At 40.4% G+C, this 27598-nt stretch overlaps 1 protein-coding gene across 1 annotated transcript; it reads left to right on the top strand.

Annotated features, from left to right (window-relative positions):
• The first annotated feature begins 811 nt into the window (after window positions 1-811).
• Window positions 812-25308, top strand: LOC108065675 (uncharacterized). Its single transcript, XM_017153767.2, has 6 exons — window positions 812-995; window positions 19390-19519; window positions 21008-21122; window positions 22203-22363; window positions 22441-22580; window positions 23290-25308. Exons 1-6 carry the CDS (start codon window positions 915-917, stop codon window positions 25294-25296), a joined length of 2634 nt encoding a protein of 877 aa, XP_017009256.2. The 5' UTR covers window positions 812-914; the 3' UTR covers window positions 25297-25308.
• Window positions 25309-27598: the final 2290 nt, after the last annotated feature.

Below are 27598 nucleotides of genomic sequence, written 5' to 3' on the forward strand. Positions count from 1 at the left end.
AATGGTCTTAATATATTTCAAAAATACAAAATGATTTGCGTTTTATTGAAACGCCCGAAGGTTTTTCCAGGTGTACAAGTTGGTTTTGGGTCTGGTGCGAGTTTTAGGCAAGTGTCCTTGAGCATTTTGTGCCAAATGCACAGGCGAAAGGGAAGAAGGGGCAGGGGTGTGGAAGTTTGGGAGTGGGAAAAAAAAGGGATGGGAGGAGGGGTGGGGGTTCTACTAGAAGCAAAGCTTAGCACACACTTCATGCTCGAAGCGAGCCACAGTCACGTACATTTTATAAACTTCATTCGCTTCGCCCCAACTCGTATTCGCTCGGCAGGGAGCCGAATTCGCCGCAGAGCTTTCGCCTCCGCCTTCGCCGTGGCAGGACATTAAAAAGGACCCGTTTCGCCGTCGAGGCGCCAGAACAATTCGTGCCGCGCGCGCGTTCGGTTCGTTGTGATTTTGGGGCTCCTTTAGAAAGGCTTTCTTTTACCCGAGTCTATCTGTCTCTCTCTTCCTCTCTCTGTCATATCCTGCGAGCATGGGTGTGTTTGTGTGTGTGTGCGTGTGAGAGTCCTTGTGGTAGTGAAAGTAAACAAGTCGCCGCGGCGCCGGCAAAATGTTTTATTCCTTGTTATTGTTGCGTGGACAGCGCAAAAATATTAAAAGTGGGGGGTAGCCAGGATAACAGGGGGGAGAGAGACCGAGGGGGGGTTAAAAGGACCTCAACAAAATAAAATATATAAAAATCCTTTCGCCAACTCCGTGCCGATGCGTTAATGAACAACCGTCAACCTGATTGTTCCTTTTTTTTATAGTGAGCGCCAAAAATTCGAGAACATACACAAAAGCAAAGTAAAGACCAAGACATAAAAAAATAAGGTGGTTATCCTTTTCGAACCGAAACTCCAAAAAAAGATCGAAAGATGCTGCGACCCCGCTGCCTGGTGTCCTTCCTGGGACTCTGCCTGGTAATCGGCCTAGGAATGCGCTGCGATGCAAGAGCCGTAAGTACAGGATGTTCATCTACACAAACTGAAATATTTTCTTTAAATCATTAAAACCTTTAAAACACAATAAGTACCTTTAATTACCACATACTCCAAGTAATTATAATATTTACCCAATGACTTTCAAATCATTCTGTTAATTGCATTTCAATTTCTACTTGTCCTTTGTATTTTTCCCCAATTTAACGACAATCTCTTCATATTTTCCTCTTGGCCTACGTAAGCTCAAGTGTCTCGGGGCCATGGCATTTAAATCTAAAGTTACTTTACAAAACCAAAAACAATCATTTGGCACACGCACAAGCACTTTGCAGAAGGCCCGCAGCCATAGACTTTGTAATACGGCCACCTAATGTATATTAAATTATTCCACAAACTTCTGTAAATAATACCTGCCACGCCGAGAATAAATTCATAAATGCTAATAAATTGCGAAATTGTTGCAGGGCAATCGATGGCTATAAATGTCAAGAGCTATTTTTAATGTCTGTTTTGAAACTTCTCATCCGGAGATCTGCAAACTGCTTAATTCATGAGACGAAACCCCCGCAATTTACCGCTCCAATTGGGGTCAGCTCAGATATTCCCAGACTAAATTGCGGTTAGTTGGGAATCGAAAATCATTTGAACAAAACGAAATCCCGAAACCCCCCAAACCACCCCAAAAAAACTCGCAAGTTTCGGGGAGGGGGGACTAAAATAATTTAGGATCTGTTTTGTGGCAAGGGGACTTTTTCGGGGGGAGGAGAAAGCGGAAGGAGAGTTGTCTGACCATCGCTTGGCCCAAATTTATATGCGCAAAAGTTGCGATTCTGCTGCTGCTGCTGCCCGAGAGTAAATCAAAAATGTGAAACTCTTTGGTTAGCCAGCAAAAACTTTTCTTTTAATTTTATGTGTTGCTGTTGTCGTTGATGTTGATGTTGCTGCTATTGCTGTTGCTGCTACACTTGATGTTGCCGTTGTCGCCGTCTCCTCAGCAGTTGATTTTGGCAACGTTCTTGTTTTTGGTCTTGTGCTCAGTTTATCCTTTCGACCCCATCTTAGCTTGCCAATTGCACACAGAAATATAAATGGGAGATTTTTATGGTACCTAGGAGTAATTTTCCAATAAATATTGGGTCATTTAAGTTGCTATAATTTTAGAAGAAATCTTTTTCATTATATCTCGCCTTTTTGTTAATTAATCATTTAATGTACAATATTTTTTCTAGGTACCACAAAAAAAAGAAAAATAAAACAAATTATTTTTAATCTTTACAAAAGATCTGAAAAAATATTTTAAGACTTTGGATGAAAATGATAAGTATACCAGCGCGATTTTAAAATCTCTCAAAATTTTATTGGTTCCCTTGGTTTTCCACAAAAAATCCTGTAATTAATCTCAAAAAATTCCCAACTTTTTTCTCTGTAACTTCCTTTTTTCTTTTGGCCGGGTTGTCCTGTTTCGAACTGTCCACCCGCCCGTAAGCGCTGCGAAATGAATAATTTCAGGGAATTTACTACACAATTTTATTCATATAAATCACAAATTAAATAAGTTTTTACGAGGTTGTTCAGCGGTTGCAACCCACTACAAAACTTGTTTGTGTTCTCATTCTCGACGTTTGTTTGTTTGTTTGTTTGCTGGGTCTGCTTGGGTTGGGTTTGGTCTGGTCCGGGTTATTTGGCCCTTTCCACTTGGCCAGCAAAGACGAATGGTAATGGAGGGGCTGGGGTTCCCCCACGTTCTCTCACTCGCTTTTATGCCATTTGCCCTTTTTTATGGCTGTGTAATTTTTTTGTTGGCCCTTTTATTTATGCTTATTATCGTGATTGCTATTGCGAGGTTGGAAAAACAGCAAGTGAAATACCCAGAGCAAAAGCAACCGCAGTTGAAGCGGCGCCGAACTCTATAAGAAAGAAAGTTTAGCCTCGAATACCCTTGCAGGGCGGCCGGTCCTACGGCTTCCATATAATCCGATTTGGAGCAAACTTTGTGGGATTAACTTTGATAGTACTCGTACTCGTACTCGTATCGGGGGAAAGTTTTCAACAACATTAAATGGGAATGATATACGATCAAACAAATCATCCAGTACTCAGAATAAGTGCCTCTGATTTGATTATTATGATAATAAAGTATCTAGAATTCATATTTATCCAGAACTAAAAGGTTAAGGACTCTTGCAACTCCTTTTTATAAGGATAAAGGATTTTTGGCTCAATTTAAGTTCTTTTTTGGGGGGTTGGCCAGTAATTGTAATAAAAACAGGTAAAAAGTGTGAGAACACTTAAATTTACATTTTACAATTCTTTTTTTGAAGTACTAATGATGCTGCCAAATGAACACGTCCGGGGATTATCCTCGTTAATCTGCTCAAAGGCAAAGGGGAATTGCTAACGAGTCTGCCGAGAGATAAAATCATATATAATAATGTGAAAACGAAAAAATAATTACTAAAAGGGGTCAGTGAGGAGAGTGAAGTAGTTGTAAAATGATGATTTGACACGGCAAACAATACATTTTGTATTGCATACTAAATGGCTGCCATTCCGTTCGGAAATTGGGCTGATGCAAATCCAGTTTGGCAGCCATAGCCTGGATTTGCGATATATCCGAATATTCCCTCAATCATTTATCACTTCTAGAGTAACAGACACGAATTGCTCTTGCTTTGGTTTCCCCATCTTGTTGGCCCTTTTTTTGTATTTTTTTGGGGGCACGTCTTGGCACCGGGAAATGCGGGAGAAAAGTGGAGAGCAGCAGGGGGAAGGGGAAAGCCCTGGCCTGGGCCCTAATTTACATACGAAGGCTTGAGGAAGCTTCATGCAGATGCATTAATAATGTAACATTAGCCGGGCGAAGGAAAAAGGAAAGGCTACGGGGCAGGAAGATAAACAATGCGGAACGCCTTAAACGTTAGCCAGGATGACATGAGATGAGCTGAGAAATTTGGGCTCAGCACACTGGGGAAAAATATGGAGACTGTAAAAGAAGCTCTTACAAAAAATACAATTTTTACAAACAACAAAATTATAAATATTTAAAGGAATGATCCGATATTAAAATTTTTTAGCAAACACAAAAAAATGGCATTTACACTTTTGTAAAATCTGTAAACGGGTAACAGGTATAAAAATAAACATAATTCTTTTAAAGTAGCTTAACTTAATAGTTTTTACAGAATAATTCACTTTATAAATACTTGCAATTACTTGGAAGTTTTTAAGCTAATTTGATATTTTACAAAATAATAAAACTAAAATAATATTTTGATAACACAAAAAAATAATATCTGGTTATAGATCAAACCCTATTATTCCAATAACATTTTAAATAAATTAGTACAGAGCCTGGCCAAATAGCTTTTCTTTTCCCAGTGTATCCTTAGCCATTTGACAGCGTTTTAGGCCGATTCCATTCCGTTTCATTCCGCTCTTATTCATGGCATTCACGTGCGCCCGACACGAGATTCACGAGACGTGAAAGCAATTTACGATGTGGCCGCCGCAACAATGAGCAATTAATCATGCCACGGCCACAAAATGGAGCATGGAGTTCCCATTCCCCTCCCCCTGCTCCAGTTTCACTTTCTCCGCATCCGCATTCCAATTGGAAGCCACCCAGAGCACCACCCACCCAAGGACGACCAGCGAAGGCCGCCCAGCAGACACAGAAAGAAGCGCCAAAGCGAGACGGCAAAAAAAAAAAGAATGGAGGAAAAAGCGCAAGAAAAAAACACCACGACCTTGAGCTGCATTTACCTACCGACCAACCACCCAGCCACCCACCCACCACCGGCAGTCCAACCTTTTTGGCGCCCAACTATTTCGCACATCAAATCATAATTTATGGACGGCAATCAAAATGAGCCTGGCTTTCCTTTTTTTGGATTTTACTTTTCGGTTTTTTTTTTCTGATGATGGTTTGGTGCGAAAAAGTTGCGCAGTCGCCCACATAATTATCGGTTTGATTTATGGCAGCATTTTCGCAGCCAATTACTTCGCACCCGCTGAAAAAAAAGCGCAGAAAAAAGAAAAATGGGATGAGGAAACGGGGGAGAGCGGAACCGGAAGCGGATATCGCATTGGAATGCGGTAAAAATGAGCCACTGAGTGACCGCAAAGCGGGTGAACAGCCTAGCATGTCGAACCTTGACCACTGGCACATGCCAAAACCTTGGTAAAATCCCCCCAAGAACCTCGCTGATTGTGATCTCCAGTTGGCCAGCCTTGAAGTCAATCAAAAAACGCAGTGAAAGCTGTAATTTTATGAGTTGCAAGAAGGGTTTTCTGGAAAATTCTAAACGAAAAATATATTTAAAGCTTTAAGGCATGTAAAAGTTGCATCCCTAAGTTATTGTTTCCAAATGTATTATATTTTATTTTAAAGTGCACACATTTAGTTGGCCTTAAAGTTCACAATCCACATGCCGAGTAATGAAATGGATCCACTAAGCCTTGTAGACAATCCGGCAGGACATTAACAAAGTTGGCGCCCAACAAACGGGCAAAAAGACAAATAGACAAACAGAATGACAGATAGACAGTCGGATAAACAGATGGACCATCAAATAGTTGACATATACGTATATATATATTCCCCGAGCAAGGACAATGGGCAACCAGGTCAACTGGGGCACCGAGGTAAAAGTAACAGAGAGACCAGAGGCAGCTGCCAACCCAAAAAACCCAAGCGAAAAAAAATAAAACCCATTTTACTGAAGCTGAAGGCTTAAGTGGGAAATTCTGGTTAAACTTGATTGCCATGGAAGTGTTTTCGTCCTGCCGCTCTGAGTTCCGAGTGAAAATATGAATGAGCACTCTGGCCTCGTTGAATTTTAATATTCACCGAATATGTATGATGAAAAAAGAAGAAGCAAAAAAATGTCCCACGATGACGTGTTAATTTTGCTTAATTTATGAAATTAGCAACGTTCTGGGACGGAGTTTTCAACACGAAAGCCAATGTGTGTGTGTGCCGGAATGTGTGGGCTTTTCCTCTGGTTCTTCGGCATGGGAACTTTGGAATAATTGCGTTATCTTCGCCTCACCCCGACTATTGAAAAGTTGAAAAGTGTTTGCATTCAGCTTCATCAGCTGATTGCCGGCAGCTTCAAAGCTTCAAAGCGAAGACAAACTTTCCGACGGAATGCAAAATGGGGAAATGCGTCAGATAGTTGAGATATGTTGACACATCGTTTAGGCCAATCTGCGAGTTGTCTTCTTGAGCAGTTCTTACAGACTTGATTTCCCAAAATGCGTATATATATTTCAGGGGAAGACAACAGAAGACAAATGCAACCGAAAATGATTTTCAAGTTGGAAGCTTCGTTTTAAAAATCCCTTGTAAAGGTGTCTAAAAGTATGTAACTATATATTTAGATTCTGCAAGTCCCAACCATTCGCTCGTATTTCCATTGCATACTTTTAAGCACCTATTAAAAGTAATTTCAAATCGTTATATCCCGACTTAACATTGTTATTGGCATTTTGTTACATAATTTGTAATAATATTTTTTTTTAATTTATATAAAGATAAAATCATAAAACAAAAAAAAACTAAAATTCTATAATTTTCACAGATAAAGATTTATTTCACTTTCAAATATATTGTTCTTAAATCGATTCGCACTAAATAAATAAATAAAGCAATGAGTCAATTTCATTTCCGATCGAATGTCAATCGACTTGATATAAATTAATTATTTCTTGGTCCGTGGCATTTTGTTGGTCCCTCGGCCGCCGAGTGATTAACCCGATTAGAAATACAGACCATTGCGGAATGCTGAATGCCAAATGGCAAATGGCATCGGGAATTGCACATTGGCAATCGGAATAGGAATAGGAATCGGAATGCAGTGGTATCGTATCGGTGGTGCGGCAATGTTTGCGCTGCTCTGTGGTCGGTTGTGCAATCCTCGAATGTTGACAAACGTAATTAAGAAATTGTTAGGCCAGGCCAAAAGGGAGGGGTTCGGGTTGGGGTTCAGCGAATGGACAACTCGGGGGTTACGCAAATGTTTGCCCGCCGCAATGGATCCCCCATAGATATCGTGTGTATGTATGTGTGTGTGGCCAGGACACAGGTTAACGAGGATAAACAATACACATATTTGCACTTTGGTATCCAACGAGATGAGCGTGGAATATGTGGAATTACCCATAACATTGATTGTTTCTGGAAACTGGGAGGTATGTAGATAATATATACCACAAAGGATATTAAATGGCCTTTCTGCAGAGTGGTTCTTAAAATCCCTTGTAAGTGTGTCTGAAAGTATGCAACAATATTTTATTTCTTATTTCAATTGCATACTTTCGGACACCTTTATAAGTGAAATCCCAATTCTCTGGCGTTTCTTATTTTTTATCTTGTCAAATTAAGTTTAAAAGTTAATAAAGCTCCTCTGCAATCTCTACTTTTTATAGCCGTGAAATTCCTGCACCTTAGTTACACCACTTTTATAGCACTTTTCCCTGCGTTTTCGCCATTGTTGCGAGGGAGTTTTTTTTTCTTTCGAGCAAAGGGGGTTGGGCGAATGTTATTGAGTTGAAAATGTGCAAGTAATGAAGCAATTGGCACGTGGACCTTTAGCAGCTCTCCGCATTTTTTCTAAGCCCCTTCGTTTTACCAATCCCCACTCTTTTTTTCAAAGCCCCCCCCTTCTCCCTTTCGTTGCGGGCCATTGTCTTTTGTTCGGCATTCGCGTGGTAATCAACTCGATTGCCACCACGCCCAAAGCCTCGCCCCCTCCTCCCCTCGCCCCCTACGCCCTTTGACCCCGTTCAGTGGGGGCTTGTCCTTCGCTGGATGCGGGCAAAGTGCAGTCTTCATCCTTGCTGACTAGGGGACAAAAGCGATCCCCCCCGCACTCTGCCGACCGCCTTCCTTCCTTGTGCCCCTTTTGTTTGGGCCACTGCACGCCTCGTTATGCACAAACAAAGCGTTTTCGCTTCCATTTAGCAGCAAATTAGAAGCTGGCGCTTTGAGGTCCTGCCACGTCTCGAAAAAAAGCTGCAGCAGTTGGGACAGGTGGGCTTTTGTGACACGTACACATTTGCAGAGCCATGCAAATAAAACAAAAAATACAAAAAAGTTAAAAAAAAAAAAACGAGAAGAGCTGAAAAACTGCGAAAAAGATTACATTACGAATTAATTAACAGTAAATAAAAGTGCTCGCCCGTGTGTGTGAGAGTGAGTGTGAGTGAGTGTGTGTGCTTTTAATCACTAAAACGCAGGCGGAAAGTCCTTAAAAGGATGCAGGACATAAAATATGTTCATCCCCATCAGGAGCAGCCGTCGCTTCTGTGAGGCGGATTTATTTTAGGGAATTTGGTCTTGGCCCAAAGTTTGACCCAAGCATATATTAATGTGTCGGACATTAGCCCTCAATAATGAATGACACTGGAAAAAAATTAGGGAACATTTTAGAAAATATGGGGTTAAAAAAGTTGTACATTTTAATTAAAGTTTGTAACTATAATTATAATAATAACATGTTAACCTTAAAAATAAAACCAAATAGAACACAAGAAATGACAATTACTTTTAAATTTCCAAATTGGTGTCAAAAAGTATGCAACAATATATTTTTAATCCAAAAGTGATATGAATTCATACAGAAAGACGACTATCCTTTATTCACTGCACACTTTTAGGCACATTTTTTGACATTTTAAAGTGATTTTATAAACCTAGCTATTTCGGTTACACCCCCCTTATTATTTCTATTAAAAAAATAAAAAAAACCAAAATGAATGGAAAACGGAATATTAAAACATTGCCATAAATGTTAGTTTGTACTATCATTTTTCCCTTAGTAGCCCAAGTCCCCGAACATTTTCAGCATTATTCCCAGTGTTCGCATAAACATCAACATAATCGCAATTGACAAGGACGATAATGAGGACGATAATGATGATGAGTCTGCAGTTGGGCGGCTGGAAGGATGGCCACACCCCCTTTCAGCGGCCCATCTGGGCCACATCCCTGTGTTGTTGAAACATTATCGTTCACTTGGGCATCATTGATAACAAATGCTGGCCCATTAATCGGGCCACTTTCCCACTTTCCCCACTTTTATTCTGGCAAGCTGCCTGATTAAGCCCAAAATACAACAAGAACAGCACAAAAAAAACACATCTAATGTGTGTGTTAAACTTTTTTATGCCTTTAGGCCTGGTTTAATAATTGAACAATAAAGAACGAACGGCATTAAGTAATTTGTGTCGGTTAAGTCATAAAACTCACACACCCACATCCGCACACCCACACATGCACATACACAGCATATACATATGCATACAAAGCCCATACAAACACTCGCATAAATTGTTAATTCAGTGCTCAAGTTAAATGAGTCGTTGGCATGAAAATTTCAAGTTTATTGCAGACGAGCTGGGGTGCCCAATAAATTTTGGCTTGCGTGCCTGAGCATTGAACTCGGTCCCCCTCCCCCTGCTAATACCAGGGGCTTACATCAGATGGGGGTTATACAAATTTAGGCAATAGTTACACTGAAATCGAATTTAATAGCATATTTAGAAAACTTATTACAATACAAACTATTCTCGATCAATATATTTTACGCTGTTAACTACAATTATTATAAAAAGTAAATTTTTTTAATTTTTAAAAATTAAATATACATTTTAACGGCAGAATTGTGGAAATTATTTTTAAAAAATTATAAAAAAAAGTGGTTTTATAGCTTAAAAAAATATTGCTGTTGTTTATTTTGTCGATGCCGATCCTTAAAATGGTACCTGAAATCCATGTGTAAATCCCCCTTCACAAAATCCCGTGTACGCCCCTGTGTACCAGCCCCAAAATAATACCCCCTCCTCGACAGGATGAGCCATTGATTCATGTTAATTAAATGTGACAAAAGTTGAGAAACTTTTCCCAGGCGACTTTTTGGCTTTCGGCCTTCGCTTTTGTCCTCCGCTGCACATTTTCATTTCGGCCATGTTGCGGTTGCTTTATGGCCAATCCGCCCTGTACCACCCCCTGTAGCAAACCAACCAACCGAGCAGCCCCTGCATAATGTGCGACAATTTCGATTGCGATCATCTGGCCAAAATGTTGCGGACCAAAAGTTTCTGCGCTTTTAATTAGAAATCGAAGCGAATCCGCAAGCTGTCCAAGTTTTATCTAGGCCATGATATTGGATTTCCCTCTGTGTTCCACCTAAAAAAGAGGGGGGAGTGCATCGAAGAGTCCCTGCAGGGATTTGGGATTTGGTGCGGAAGGACTTAGTTTCCTTGGAGCTGGCAAAAGTTTATGCAACGATTTGCCAACTTGAAGGTGGGTGGTCAAAAGAGGGGGAGGGGGGGGGGGGGGCGACGCGGGATTATCAGCACTTTTTTCGCAAACTTAAATCTCCCGCAATCAACTTTCCATCGGAAACTTTATGATATCGATGGTCGGTAGTCGCCAACAGCAGTAACTTAGCCAGAGATTACTTCTCACCCGCTTTCGGCCAGGTTTTCCTGGGGCAACTGTGTACTTACATATAAAATGCAACTGGTCTGGTTCAATTTGTTGGCTTAAATGCAAAGGTATAAAACTTTTCACATTAAAATAAATAAAAAAAATTGTATAATACCAGGATTAACAATAGTACAGAAAATGTTTAAATTTAAAATCAGTTTACAAGCTGCTTGCAGTTTAAAATGTGTTTTAATAATTAATCGAATTGTTTTATTCAGTGCTGACGTTTGATATTTATTTATGCTGCCTTAATTCAAGGGCTCCTGGCTGTCAGCACATTTTGTAAATTGAACAGATGCCAATCCGGGGAGTCCAGGAGTACACAAAGCCGGCATCCCGGGCACCCTGTGTACCCAATGACAAACCAGGAGGACGGCGAAGACTGCGCTGAGAAAGGATAATGCTGCGTAAAGCTCCCCCAGAAACTCCTCCTTGCCTTCTTGCTGCACTACCTCCATTTCGCATTTCCATTTATCCGCCCCTCTGGCCTGCCTGGGATTTCATTTTCGCTAATCAATTTGCATAGCTGCAGCAGGAGGGGGAGGAGGAGAAGGAGCACGAGTCCTGCCTCCTGGCAATCATCTTTAGCCATCCCCTGGTTAACTCAGTGTCGTCCTTCCCTCAACACCGAACCCACCGAACTCAGAAACTAGCAGCTTTCTTGTCCGTTAAGCGTTGTCCGTTGTCCGCCGCTCTGTTTCAATTTCAATTAGAAACTTTAACTGCTTCAGCTGGGCTTCCCCAGCGAATTCCCTTCAGCTTAGCTTAGTTCACTGCAGTCAAGTTGGCTGCACTGCCAGAAATAATGGGTTCTTAAAAAAAAATAAAACTAAAATTGTTATTGATTTTATATATTTTTATTTAAGAAATTCAGCTTAAAATATCTCTCTAAATTTCTTTAAATTGTTTATTAATTATAAATTTAATTTATTGTTATAAATTCATTATGAATAGTAACAGTTAAAAGTTGACTGACTATTTATAATTATTTTACTGAGCTATTTTGAGTGCACTCTGAGTTTCTTTGGTTAACTGAATAATTGTATGGGATTCAATTTGATTTACTTCTTTTGCCAGTTAAGTGCACTGCGAGACATTTAGTGGTTAGCCGAATAATTGTGTGGGGATTACGGTAAGCTAAAATTGGTTCTATTTGATTTGGGGTTTATTGCCCCACTATTTTTCCTTAGCCTGACTATTGGAATAACAGTTAGGGCACCTGTCAACGCATTCCATGGCATTTTCTCTCATTTCCCTGGCTTTTTTGCGCTGAGAGAAATTTAATTTCTTTTCAGCTGCCATTCGGAACGTCTTGGCAATGAGAATTGCAGCACCTAAAAACCCCCCGCACTTGCCACCTCTCTTCTTTTCTTTATTTTTTTGCTGGATAAAATCTTTTAAGCTGGTTGCAAAAATACAAGCGGTGGAAAACTCGCACACAAGCACACTCTACACACACACACACGAACAGGACGAGCGGTGGCAGGATGTGCTTGGATGTGTTCGTGTCCTGGGGTGCGGCAAAGAGTTGACTTAAGTGCGCATAATTCACATTGGCTCGGAAGTAGCGCAAGGATTAGGCGATGCACAACAAATTACGATGTTATCCTTGGGGCTGCACCCATAACACATGTTGTTGTCCATGTCCTTCTCTGCTCGCTATCTCCTCGGCGGCCCCATTAACCCAAAAATCATCTTATTTCACAGGGGAAAACATTTTCCTTAATGGTTGGCTGTTGGCGCTGCCAAAAAAATGCTTGAAAGAAATGAAACAAATCTGGAAATCATTTAAGGTCTTGAATACTCAAGTTTAGAAAGAAATTGGTTTTTTGTTTAATTTATAAAATTATCAGAAATTGTAGATGAAAAATGCCATAAGATAATATACCTACCCAATTTTAAACTGAAGAAAGTGTGTGTGTTTTTTTTTGAGAATTTTATTGGTATTTTTTTGACGGTTTTTAAACCAAATGAAATATTATTATTTTATTTATTTTTATCATTTTATTAAAATTATTATTAATTTAGATGTAATTTTATTTCTTATTTTTTAAACAAAAATAATAATATTTGATTTATTTATTTTTTTGTGATAGTAAAACTGAAACTGGTCACCTGGTAATTTATTTTTAAAATGAAGTAATCTTTCATTTCAAAGGCCCTAAATTCTTGATCCCCAAGGACTTTATTGGCTCGACAGCTTCTTGCATACGTTTTATCGAGATGTCCTCATTGCAGCATTCTCCCCATTTCTCCATTTGTCTCACCTTGCTGATTGACTGGCCAGATTGCAATTTCCCGGAATATCTCGCCCCCACTTAATCCCCTTAAGCCCTCGTGTCACACACTCATCTGCAGACTGACTAACTGACTGAATGACTGAATGGCTGACTGATGGATTGACTGACTGACTGGCACAGTGACAAACTGACAAACGTGCAAACTGACTTGCAGTGCAGGTTGTCTTCAATTTTAATAAATTTTCCGTGCATGTAAGCAAGCGCGACAGTTGACAGCTGCAGCTTCGTTTCCCATTTTCCTTTGGCTAGTGGGTGGTGTGGGTGGTGGTGCGGTGTTATCCCTCGTCCTTGTCCATTGTTGGCCAACTGGGGGGTGGTACTCATGGGCAGGAGGTTAGGGGGTGTAGAAAAACGGCTTTGTTGCCGCTGTTTTTGGCACAGTCTGTTACAATTACATGTCCCACTGTCTGCCTTTCCGCCTTTCCGCCTTAGGGGGTGGTGGGTGACCTGCCAAGGACATTGCAGTGGCAATGTGACATCACGATATATTTTATACGAGGCGACGGGTCACGCTCTCGTTTCATTTATTTCTGTTCTCTGCATATATTTTTTCCCTTCCACCCAGCGTCATCGTTATTTATATATCCTACGCCCACTTTTCTAAACCACCTGTCGGTGGGTTGAAGTTGCAGGTGGTGGTAGGGGGGTGTCAGTGGGCGGTGCCGGGTGGCTGGCTGCACAATTGCCACTTGACGTACTTCGAGGACGCTCGAAACGCAGCATCGACAAATTGAGCAGCTAACGGAGGAGCTACTCCAACACGAGCTGCAGCTATCGGCTGGCCTTGTCATCTATTTTCATTTAAAAAAAATATGTAAATAAAAATATACAAATTTAAAAAATATTTTATAATTCATTTTTGACAAAGAGAACAGCCGAAAAAAAGGTATTATAATTTACTTTATACTTTTTTACATACTGAAAATTAAATACAAATTTTCTCATTTTAATAAAAATATTTAAATCATATAAATATTGGCAAATAATGTAAATAGAAAAGTAAAAATTAGTAAAATATTTTATAATTTAAATATTGGCAAAGCCAAAAAAAAAAGTATTATTATTTAACACTTATACCTACATTACTGGAAATTAAGTAAACATTTTCTTATTCTAACATAAATATGTAATGATTACATATTAAAAATATTCTTAAGTGCCATGAATTTTGGTTTTGAATATCCGGGTATATTAACTTGCTAACTTGTTCCCATTTACCGCCCCAAAAGACACACTCTTCTTTTTTTCACCTCGACCGCCATCGCTCATACGCACCGTGGGCAGAAATTATTGCCATAAAAGTAGGTACATAATGCCGGGGCGTCCCTCTCCGCCGCTCCAGACGCTTCATTAGCATAATGGCCAACCTTATGGGGTGTAAATCATCTGAAACATAAGCTCCCAGGGCAGGTGAGCGCAAAAAATGTGCAGAGAAAATAAAAAATAAAACTCAAAAATCACATTGCTAATTCATAAATAAGCCGCTTGACTTGCCAGCTTTTGTGACACAATTTTGGCCAAGAAATAACGAAAGGGAAAGAAAAAAAAAGAGGGCAGGTGGCATAAAATATGCCAATATATCAAAAGGATTGCTAATGCAAACCCATCGGGCGTATTTGATTTTTAAACGCGCCCCATTTTGCGGCAGCCACATTAGCATATATCTGCATATATGTGGATGGCTGGTTGGCTGACTGGCTGAATATATATGTAAATGGATATAGTCGCTTGTAGCGGGACAAGATACTTATGATTCACGCACGACTCGGGCAAAGATTGGAGCCACTTGAAGGTGCCGCAGGCGCTGATTGTGTTGACACCCCGGGCCAAAGTACCGCCCTCTCATTCAGCCCCATTTTCCCTACCATCCTACCATCCCACCATCCCAGCTCCATTATAATCGCTCGAGTACTTGGTAAAAAGCCAATAAAGGAGAGGAAAATGAAAATATTTCCCTTTGAGCTGACTGACAGCGAAGGTGAGCAGAGAATGGGGAGTGGGGCATGTTAACGTTATCAAAAGGGATGAATCAACTCACATTATGCATTCACAATTTGTTTTGGCTCTGAGCCGGGGGAAGTATGCAAATAATACAGTTTTAACTGTATAGTAACTAAGGAAAAATGTATGTAATGTAGCAGGAGTTAAAACAAGAAATAACCAAGATACTCGAGATGAGAAACAAGTTCCTAAAGGCGTTTAAAGGTAATCTTATTTTAATACGCAGGGTAAATTTTCAAATTAGATAATTCATCAAAAACTTATGAGCTAATATTGAAATTCAAGCAGTGCCAGCAGTCGCTTCGGCTGAGTAATGGGTATTTGATAGTCGAGGTACTCGATTTAACTTTCTCTCTTCTTATTTTATTCTTTTTGCATATTGTAACCACTTATTTGTGTAAGGCTTTTAAGAAACTTCTTAAAATGCATAACCATCGCATTGCAAGTCCTTTAAAACTTTGTGATCTCATTATAGCCGCTCGACTAAATGTTCGGTTTCAAGTACTAAGTACTTAATTTCCTCGCCGGCGCAAAAGTAAAATAAAAACCCATGATTAAAAGGTGCAAACAGAGCACTTTTAAGGCAAATCCACACGGCAAATTGCGTTGTCAGGGGAAAAAAGCGGGGAAAAGCGGGGAAAAGCGGGGAAGAAACGAGGAGGGATGCATTTCACTAACTAGTTCGCCGCTCTCTTCCTCGTTCATAAAATGCAAATACAAAAATTATACAAGCACAAAGAAGTCTTTTGCAGCGCTTTGTGATTTTACTTATTCTTTTGTTTAATTTGTACTCGCACCGCCCGCGCTTCTACAGGATGTCTTCATCATAATTACAAACAAAGCATAACTAGGGGGAAAACAGCAGACAAACAACAGCAACAGCAGCAACATTGCCACGAACAACAGCAACATCAGCAGGCGGCGCCGCAAAAGAAGTAGCAATCGTGCAATTGTTTGCACAGCAAGTTGCTGCGGAGACTCGCCAAAAAGCACAAGAAAAGCAAAAATATGGCAAAGAAAAAGGAAAAAAATATGTATATAAAAAAAATATATTTTTAAAAGTCAACAAACGGCGGCAACAGAACATCTGCTGCACTTCCAGTTGCACTTGTGCAGCTTTAGTCCCTGCTGATATTTCTAATATGTTTTCGAGAGTTGCCCGAAAAGTTGGCGAACCAGCTATATTAAATTATATAATATTTTCTACAAAGATATATTCAGTATCTTCTCTTTTTTAAAGCTACCAATACAAATAATTGGCTGGGGTTATTTTATTTTTTTGTTTCTTATTTTCTTTTTTTAGGTACAAGTATCTATTGATTTTGCGTTACTAACGACATTGATTCTGTAATACTTTAAGATGATTACGCTGCACTTATTGCCCCTATTACTGGGACAACAATTGCTATTGTTGCTAGATTGCGACTCTTATTAGAGGAGCAACAGCGGCAACAATAGCTGCAATAAGTTGCATTTCACTTGCATTAAGGAATGGCGCATCTGTTTTGCCATTGAGTTAAACGTCATAAATGATAGGATTTCAAGGAAAAGGATGACAGAACAACAAAACGAAACAGTCAAAGCATTTTTTGATTTTTTCAAAGCCTTGAATAGCTCAGAGGTAAGAGAGTTTGACTCTTGTCCTGAAGGTTAGGGGTTCGAGTCCTTGAGGAAAACAACTTTTTTTCTTTTGCTTATTATAAATACTTAAATTATAATTTATTAAAATAAACTATAAATTTAAATATCCTCTGGATATTATGGGTTATAGCCAATGCTGCATTTGTTGAACGATTATTTCAATGTACATTCGATTATTTACCTACTTTTATCTGTACTACCAACCTAGATATTTGGCATGTTAATAATTGAATGTCTCACCCATTTTCATTGCGTTTTTAATAATTCCAGCAAAAGGACACATGGGCATATGTGTTAATGCGTTAGTTTCCATTTCAAGTGGAATTTGTATAAATACCAATTTGTAGCCGGTCTCGAAAGGCTGTAGCAATTGGCCATCAAGATATTAACAGTCATAAATAAATATGTTTATACACGGCCATAAAAGTATTTATGTATGCATAATAACTGCAATTGCTGTGGGTAAATTAAATTGGTATTTCGTGGGGCGATAAAAAGAGGCGGAGTGAAGGAGATGAATCACTCGGGTGGATATAAAAACAAAGTTAATCGACTGATAAGTGACTTATCCAGCGCTAAGTGTTGCCTTCAATATATATGTATCTGTATGTATTAAATGGTTATATACTCCCTGAATTTTTGCCATCCCCGATTTCTTTTTCTCCATTCTCTGAGCGTTTTTTATTTCATTTCTTTGTTGATGGAATTTTTTTGCGCCAAAGAGATGAAAGTGCCTCCCCCTCTCGCGCGTTCCACCCGCATCACAATGGCCAAGAAGATGCTTTTTTTGAATTTTTCAATTAAATGTTAATTAAGTTAATGAAATGCCTGCCGCACCCCGCATATACGGTGCGTTTCGGAAAAGCGGGGCAAACTCGGGAAAAGTTGAAATAAAATTGCCAAATTTATGACCAGCATTCCTTTAGACTCTTCTTAATTTCACTGGATTTTTGGCCAAAAAGCTCTGCCACAAGAATTTTCAGCTCTGCCACCAGAAAGTTGCTAGGCAATATTCACAAAAGAAATTTAATTATTTAAAAAAAAAAAAACAGAAAAAAAGGTGAGAGCTATATTCAGCTGCCGCAAAAAACCCCTTAATTGAAGAGGTTACTAGGAATCGCAATTAACTGTTTTTTTACGGCTGAAAGCGGATACGGGAAGTGTTTTAATTATGCAAATGTTGATTTATCCCTTTTTAATGCATCGTACATTTCACATTCCAAAGAGGTTGGCTTTTAAACAGCGCTTTTGATTAAATGTAATTATTGGAATAAATGTTAAGTTATTAAATAAAAAATAAAAACGAAAAAAAAAATACAAAAAGTGTTTTTTTGTTTATATGTACAAAGGAGTGTATTCTTGTGTTTTTTTCACTTTATGCTTAAACCTATTGAAGTGTCCCGGTGACTTTCGCCCACTGTGATGTAATTCGTTTATTTGCTCAGCTCAACATAAGGTCTGCTTATGTGCCGTGCTCTTAGTTCAACCGGGATTCGAACCCGGACCGGCGGCATTAGGTTTCAATAACTAGGAGTAGGAACTCAGCTCACTAGGCTGCCGCCGGCGGCGATGTGACAGCTTCCTAGGGATTAACTTGAACCTCCCGGCTACTTTGATTTGTTCAAAATGGGTTTCCCTGCCCTGGTTATTCAGCCCTCGATTTAAATACAGGGCGGGAAAATCCTTATATTCGATTTTATTTTAGTGGTAGAATATTAAAAGACTATTACCATTTTTTTCATATTGAATTTATCAAGCATTATATCAAATCCTACTTAAAGCAGTACCCAGAAAATTTTCTTCTGTCTAAATAATTCGAAAATATTAATATATAAAATGAATAATAAAATATAAAATACTGTAAAAAAGATATTAATTAATAAATAAAACAGAAATAAATAATAAAAAGGCATACGAAACTGTTAAATATAATAAAAATAATATTAATCACCAACTAAACTATCCTAAGCGAACTTTAGTCCTTCTGTTCCTATAGTTCTATAATAAATGATAATAATAAAATGTATCAAACTTAAAAAAAGTAAAGAAAAGTTAATTCCATTGATCTGCATTAATGATATGAAAAACGGCTAAACTCACATTTGATTCTTTTAGTTTTCTCTTAAGCCCATTGAAAATGTTTCGTTTCATAAACCCACCCGGAACACACACACTCTATTATATGGCACACTCGCCTGGAAATCAGCTATTAAAATTTCCGTTTGACAAGAGTGTTTTGTTAAGCCCACCGTAATGCCACCTTCTTTTGGCCGCACTTTGTCATCAGCTTTGCGCTGCTCGTCTTTGTACATATATCTCTAAATATACGTACATATTTTTGTAGTCAAGAGTGCGCCGGGTATTTATGCACCGTCGTCGTCCCCGGGCCTCTGCTCCTAATTAGTTAATGTAGAAGAGCGAGGCCTGTCACTCCACTCCGACGCTCCAATCTGCTCGCAAAGAGATGGAAATGGAGATGGGCTGAAGCTGGAGTACCCAAGTTGGTTCCCCTGGCGTTTGGTTCCTCGGTCTCAGCACGCGGCATGTTACAAAGAACATTTTTGGAATCTCTGGAGGAGGGAAGAAGGGAGGGATGGGGAGGCTGAGCATCCTGCTTTGCGGCAGCTGTTTCCCCCATATAGCTCAGTTTGGCCCTAATGAAATATATGGGGACAGGCTTCAAAGCAGATTTTACATCCAGAAAATACAGCCACCCCCCCTTTGGCAGCCCACTAAGCAAATGTGCGCGTGTGTTGTATGTATTTTTAATGTCGTAGAGTCCTACCTACCCAACAACAAACCTCCGCCCACCTCCGCCCACCTCCGCCCCCCTTTGGGCATTAAAAATGTAAACGCTTTACGGGCCACGCGGCGTATGCTTAATGCATAACGTATACGCACTGTGCGCCGCTCGCATACAAATAAAACGAAATGAACTCTTTTTCTCTTCTCTTTTTTCCCGACTGATTCACAGGTAAACGTGAGCAACACCTGGACGATGCCGCAGGAGGGCCTCAATGTCTTCTATCGCTTCTTCCGCGATCGCATTTCCTGGTTCGAGGCCGATGCCGTCTGCCAGTTTCATCATGCCAATCTAGTGACGGGTAAGCACTCGCTTGGAAAATCAGCAAAAAGCCAGAGAAGCCCTGCTAAATGCCAGAAAGAAATGGAAGTAAAAAATGCAAATAAGCCTAGACGAGGAGGGGGTAAACCCACATTATTACAAATGTCCGGCCAACGAGCGAGTGTCACCTAGCAACGAATGCAGCCAGGACTCCAAAGTGGAGATAGGGGGTTGCATAGGGTGCAAAAGACAGATGCCAAAGGGACGTTGCCATTGTGGTTCGCAAATGAATGAAATGACAGCAAAGTGACGCAGCCACAGTCGAGTCTTTTATGTGGCCGGACCCCAAAAGCTTTGCCATACAATCTCAACCTCTGGCCCTCTTCTGCCCCTCGTTTACCGCATTGCTTTTGCTTTTCATTTCTATTCTAGGGAGGGTTTTCCAACCAAACTAAACCAACCCAACCAACCAACCAACCGACCGACCGACCGACCTCATAATACAATAAATCCTCCTGACAAATGCTGTCGCTGCAGTGGCGGCGGGTTCATGGGTGCAGAGGGATCTACAACAGTACCAGGTCGAGATTGGGGTCAACGTTGGCCAGATAAAGATGGCCAAACAGTTCAGTGCATCTAAATCACAATCAGCCGGTCGCTCAAATGACCCAAAACAACCAGAAAGTTGCCAATATATCTGCTTTCAGCAAAAGTTCCTGTGATCTTTGCTGCGGCGAAGGGGAGAAGCGAATAAAAGTCAGACAGAGCAAATTTATTCATTTGAATTAAAAAGGATTTCAGCATAAAATATTCCCAATTAATTCTTTAGATTTCTCCTATAAAATGCTTAGCATTAAGAATCACTTTTAAACTACCCAATTAATCATTGCGATTATAATTCTTGAAAATTATAGAAAATTATAATTTCGAGAAAAAGCAAACTGTCGACATTTTTTCAAGCTCTACTTTCTGGATTTGTTGATTAATACTTGGCGAGCAGTTAAATCTTTTTGGGGTCAAGGGTCGATTTGTTGACATGGCACACATATTTTTTGTACTTTTTTCTGTTTTTTTGGCAGCATATGCAAATGTAGGAACGTGTGTGACACAAGGGGTAACACAAACAATAGCTAAATAAGAATCGCAAACAGGAACGAAAACAGAAAACAGAAAACGACACCAGAGAACAGGAAAAATGAAAACAAAAATAATTTTCAACAGCGTTTTGTTAACAATTTGTGTTGTCACTGGAGGGTAACATCGAGCTGATGGCTTTCCACAGCCGAAAAACTCAATAGAAACAAAAAGCTAAAACAAAAATATAGAAATAGAAGCAGGAAAAATATATAAAAAAAAAAACAACAAGGGAGGAGGCGAATTTAATAGAAATACTCCGTGTGTGGAACAAATAAAAACCATTTGTCGTCTCGTTTTCATTTGAACTATTCTCTATGCTCATCCTTTTTTCGTTTGTTTTTTCTCGTTCTTTTTCTCGTTTTGTTTTTCCAAATGTCCCGTGTCCTTACAGTCGACAACAGTTTTCAATTCGATGCAACGCGCGACCTGCTGAGGGAATTGGATGTGAACGACATCGTTTGGATTGGTCTCATGCGACCGCAGAACTCGGATCGTTTTATGTGGTCGTAAGTACAACAATAGCAACGGGAACATCAACATCAACACCAGCAACAAAAGCATGGCACCAGGATACACAAGGATACACCGAAACAGGATGTGGGGATGCAGCCGAAAGGGATTGTGTGACAATTGTCCTGTTGGGGCCGACATGTGTATAGTGGTCCTCCATTTAGGAACAGATCGCACTACGAGTCGCAATCGAAATCGGAATGGGGGGCTATTGGGTCCGGGGGCTATTCCCAAGTGGAAAAAAGCATACATGATACACTAAGTGAAATCGAGAAGGGATGGCAAATAAAATAATAATGCAGAGGCTGCCGGATATCGGCTTTCATAACTTTGACTTTCAGCCAATTAAATGTGGAAAGCCCAACCGAGTAACGAGGGAAAGAGTGAAGCATATCCGATTTCATAAATTAATTGGGCAACATATTCTAGTAATTATTCTAAAAGTTTGGTTCAATTTGCAGAGAATAGCGAATTGAAATCAAGAAGGGTGCATCATAAAAGGTACATTCGAATATTAATTACTAATTAAACGGAACAACAAAACAAGCGCGTAGTTATTGAAAATTCGTTTGTTTGAATTTCCACTAAGTGCACATGATGCACAAATTGAAATCGAGAAGGATGTTTTGGTTATTTTACTTATTTATTTTCTAAGCGATTTTATAGGAACTAGGAATTTTTTATAAATATGTCGGAAAACCTATAAAAAGATTACAAGTCGTTGAGAACCCTCGACTACTAGATACCCTCTACAAAGCTAAGCGAAGTGTGAGGAAGATTAAGTTATGTATTCAGTAAATCTACTGCTTGCACTGCTTGCTTTTCATTATTTGCTCATAAGTTATGAGTCATAACTTTTAAACGAATGGTCCGATTGAAAAATTTTCTTCTACATTTCGATGGGTAATATTAAACACAACCAAATAGCATTTACAATGTTAGAACATTTTAAATGATTAGATCGACTCGGCTAGTGATCCTGATCACTTTACATATCCCTCTTTCACTCTTCGAGTAACGGGTAAAAAAATCACTTTTCCGCTCATCTGAACTCTTTTTTTCGGGGTGGTGCTTAGGAACTCTCGTCCTTTGGTGGCCGACACTGGATACTGGGCCGAATCCCTGCCCTTGATGGATGCTCCGCTCTGCGCCGTCATCGATCCCATCCGTGATTACCGCTGGCACGCCCTTCGTTGCGGCGGACCGGAAACGGCCTCCTTCCTCTGCGAAATGCCAGGTAAGTCGCGATTTCTTGGTTTCCAGGGATCCCAGGCTAACTGATCTCTGATCATGGATCATCATACCCACCTGCAGTTCCGAGCTGGGCAGATGCCTGCATACTGAAGGACATGCCCAATTTGACCATGCAGTACATGGCGGACACGGCCAGCATCGAGCTCATCCGCAATTGCCAGGAGGAGGGACTCCTGCGACACACCTGCAAGGGCAAGGAGGTGAGTTGGCAGTGGGCTTAATCTTAAAAATCTTAAAATATTAATTTTAAATGAAAAAACAAACAAATATACCCTATAAGTATCATATATTTTTTTTTCTTGTAATGGAAGATATTTTGTTTGCCTATTTCACAGTTTATTAGGAATAGCTATGATTTTTTTAAGGAATTATGATAATTATAATTACTTAGGAATTACTTTCGTTAAAAAAAAAAAATAAAAGAAGTTAAAATCAACTTTAAAAAAAATTATACTGCAAAAGTGGGATTTGAACCCAAAACCCAGAGATTATGGGACAGACACTCTAACAACTTTAAGTCCAGAAAAATATAAATCTACAATTTAGAGTTTTATTTGTACATGTCAATGAAGAGAAAGAAAACATAACAACAAATTACACCTAAACAAATAAAATAGTTTTGCTACATTTTTTAATTGTGATGTTACTATTAATTTTCCTAAGGAATAACACCACAAAATACATGAAAATTTCGTAAATAGATGTTTTACTATTTTAATTTTGAAATACAGCAAAGTTCATGAAAATTTCCTAATGCAGAGAAATACTATTTTTCTATGTTGATTTTATAGTTTTGCGATTTTATAAATAATTTAAAATTATGATACTTGACTTTAATACGTTCCTAAAATTGGTTTTAATTTTTTTTTTTTTCTTAACTATTCTTTTTTTTACTACATATTTTGCCAGGATCGTGAGCGAGCCATCCGCCAGCTGATCTGCCCTAAGGAGCGCTTGGAGGCGCAGCGCATCAACGACATCACCAACTCGCACTTCAAGTCGCTGCAGATAATCAACAACATTCGCACCGACAACAAGGAGAACAACGACATCGATCTGCTGCCCAACTACGGACGTCGCTCCGGGATGGCCATTAATATCGAGGTGGCACCGCCAGTGGCGCCCGTTTCCGTTTCGGTTCCCGGCCTGGGTGAGCTAATGCAGGCAGATGCACCGGGCTCCGTGTCGCTATCGGGTTTGTATCGCATTCCCGACCTGGTTCCCAAGCCGGTGAAGAAGGCGGCCAAGAAGGTGATCACGCCGGACTTTGCCAAGAAGCTGCAGGGCAGCCACCAGCAGCAGCAGCAGCACAGCCAGCAGCAGCAGCAGCAACAGAAGTCGCGCAAGTCGCTGGTCCATCAGCACGAGGAGGAGCTGATGATGGGCGACCAGCCGGCACTCAGCGAGGAGCAACTGCCGCAGGGAATGGGCATGGGCATGGGCATGCCAATGCCACTCAACGAGGATGACATTAGCAACAGCGAAGCCTCCAATGAGATATTCGAACACTTGCCGCACAAGAAGAAGATCCTGCCGCAGGATTTGCGCACCATGTCGCCAATTGCTGAGGCAACGACAACTACAACATTGAAGACGACAACCCTGGCGGCACCGGCAACAGCAACATCCCCGAGACCAACAACAACTACAGCTGCAACTACGGCAACAACCGAAGGACCACCGACCACACCAAAAGCCGTGGACACCACAAGTTCGCAGGCGCCAGCAACAACGAGCAGGCCGGAAACAACCATTAGAACCACCACCATAACAACGACCACCACAACAACAACAACAACCCCCCGGCCGGAGGAGGAAACAACAACAACCACCAGGAAGCCGGAGCCAACAACAATGGTTGCACCACGAACAACAAAAACAGCAGCACCAGCAGCAGTAGTAGCAACTTCATCGATGGCCACCACAACAACAACAACAACAAGAGCAGCAGCAACCACACCAGCAACAACAACAACAATCAGTCATCCCACCGACAGCAGCAACAGCAACAGCAACAACAACATGGCCCATCCCATTCATCCCTCGCAGCAGCAGCAACACCACCAGCAACAGTTATTGCACGAAGGCTCAACACTGCTGCAGCAGCAGCAGCAACATGCAACGCACGTCAATGAGTCCGCCGACAATACGCGCTTTATACCGCCAATGCTGCTGGTGAAGTCGCACTATGTGCCACCGGCGAAACATGCCAGCGAGCATGCAACCGCAACAACAACAACCACACTGGCAACAACAACACCGGCCAAAGCGGAATTGCAGCCATCAACAGTCACGTCATCGAAGGAACTGACAGCAGCAACAGCAACAGCAACACCAGCAACACTAGCAACAGCAGCAGCAGACACAGTGGCAACATCAACCGTGACAGCGACAACAGGTGCAGCTGCAGTGGAGGTGACAACAAGCGTGAAAGTAGCTGAAGACACCGCAGCAACATCGACAACAACAACGGCAGCAACAGTAATTGCCAGTGAAGCGCCAGCAGCAGCAACAACTATTGCTGCAAGACCAACCGCAGCTAATGAAATCAAATCGAATGCCACAGCAGCAACATCAACACCAGCAGCAGCTGCAGCAGCTGCAACAGCAACGCCAGCAACTACAACAGCAACATCAGCAACTACAACAGCAAAAGCAACTAAACGAACAAGAACCACTGAGAGGCCAGTGTACAGATACCCGATAAACGAGGGCTCCTTCAAGGTGGATAACAACGGAATGGGCAGCGACGAGGTGGAGGACGAGGAGGACGACCTGGGCCACCGACTGGAGACCGAGGCGGCCACAAAGCGACACAACTTCCTGGAGGAAACCGAGGCGCCATTCAAGCCAAATCGACGACGCTCGCTAACCAAACCGGAAACGGTTAGCTATTTCAAGAAGATCCTGGGCTAAGGACCCCCAGTAGCCGCAGTTCGCAGTTCGCAGTCCGCACTAGTAAACCGTAAAAACAGTAATCGTAACAGTAACCAGAAACTGTTAATCCATAAATAAGGAAAAAAGAAAAAACAAAGAAGGAAGTACACTCCCTGCTGCCACGTAATTGGTCTTCAAAATCAGAGTAAATTGAAACAGTTGTTTGGCTTTCTGCCCCACTGGCCATTTCCTTCTTGAAAATCCACCACCTTAACCCCAACTCCATATCCACATTTTTGAACCAAAAGTTTGCGGAGCTACCGCTTTCCAAAGTCCTGTGTCTCCGGCAGAAATGCCGGAAATCCAAGCGGAAACCCAAAAGAAAACTCAACTCAACTCGACTCGACTCCAAGTTGCAAGTACCGAAATATGTCAATTTTTCACCGGAAAAAAAAGGAAAACGAATGAAAATGCAAACAAACAAACGGGCAAACACAAACGCACACTCGAAAGCAGATACAGATACAGATACAGATACAGATACACTTGCAGTCGGTGAAAGTGCGAATCTGTCAGGTGGGGGGAGAAAAGCCAGAGTAGAAAGAAGTTGGAGATTCAGCTGGAAAAGCAGGGAGTGTGTGTGCGAAGCAAAGGCCAAATCTAAAGTACGATAAATACTACAAGAAAAGTGTTTACAAACGTATACATAAGGCGTCTGCTTTGGATTTCCGTTTGCTTTGCCTACGAGCGACATGTGGTCACACTGGTTCGAAACGAAAGTGCAGTGTGAACAAAGCGGAAAGTGAAAAACACTCGGCAGCAATTATTTCGCCCTTAGCTTTTTACTTGTCGCGCTGTTTTAACACTTTTATAGCCTTTGGATTACTAGAATTTCTTTAATTCCCTTGAAAACAATTCTTATAAATTTTGGATTTCGTAAAACTCAAAAATTCACTTAATTTTTATAAAAAAGCGCTTCCATTTTGACTAAATTGTACATTAATGTCCTTTGATTCCCTAGAATCAAAAGAGCTTTTATAAAATTCTTCTATATCAATAAAAGGTTTCACTTGCCATTTCGTTTAAACATTCAAAAACTCCTGCATAAGCGTATGAAAATCCAAAGCAGCAAGCGCCGTGCAAATTACATATTTACCTAAAAATTATAAAAAAAAATATGAAATAGATGTTGTTTTTTTTTTGGTGTATTAAAATAGTCAAATACAATTTGTGTAAGTGAAGGAGGGGAGGAAAATGCGGGCGTTCGTCATTTGAAAATTTTTAGAAAATTACTTCGAATGATTGCGGCAAATTGGCGGAGCGGAGAAGCGAAAGCGAAAATAAAATGAAAATGAACATGAAAAATGCGTTGCAAGAAACGAGCACACTTAAGATTAAGCTAAAATTTAACGAATCGAAAGAGAAAATCCAAAGAGCAAAATAAAACCGAAAACCGAAAAAAGCGGAGACGAGTCCCTAAATGATACGGAAAAAAGGCCGACAAATAAACAGAAAGCACTTGATGTAGAGAATTATTTGTAGGTACTTGAGAGCAACGGGCAGATTAATACCGTTCCGTTGGGTCGCTCTGAAAAAAAAAAAACCAACATGCAGTAAAATAGTATAAATGTAAACCAAGTAATGAATTATGAATAAAAGAAACCCTTTCAAGAAATTACAAATGCAGCGTCGAATTAATCGGGAAAGGGGATGGAAAATGCAGTGGAAAAGGGGAGAAATCGAGCTGCCTTTATTGGCGTAGATCGACTTTTCATAAGAGTTTTACTTCCGAAAGTTGAATTTTCTTAACGTACCACTTTTTTTAAATTATTAACTTCACCATCAAACTACCTTTGTTCAAGTTCTTATATCCATTATTGCTAACCCATCGAAATCCGATTCCCGAGTGCTAAGTATACCTCCGCCTCCACTTTCCTTTCCTGTCTATTTTCATTTCGTTTTCTTGTATTTTGTTTCCCTTTTTTTCCGCTTCATGTTTTTCTTTTTTTTTAATTTTCATTTTTCTCTTCCTTTGCTTGTTTTTGAGTGCGCGACGCGTGAAAAGCGGCTGGAGGCGTATTTTGTAAATTGAAAAGCACGAGGGCAGGGTCCAATGAGTGCCCCTAACTCAGGGCCCGCCTGTGGAATACCCTAACCGACCGAAAAATGCCTGGGGAGTATGCAAAATACCACAGCTATGGCCCACATGTCGCATACGTAATATTTGGGTCTAGGTAAGTAAATTCGGATCAAAAGCGGTTAGATTTTTAAATGTATGTTTGTAAATAAATGCACAATTAAAACAATTCATAATTTTAATTTTGAAATACAGGTCAGTGAA

Source organism: Drosophila takahashii, chromosome X, assembly GCF_030179915.1.
Source record: "Drosophila takahashii strain IR98-3 E-12201 chromosome X, DtakHiC1v2, whole genome shotgun sequence".
Lineage (NCBI taxonomy): Eukaryota > Metazoa > Arthropoda > Insecta > Diptera > Drosophilidae > Drosophila > Drosophila takahashii.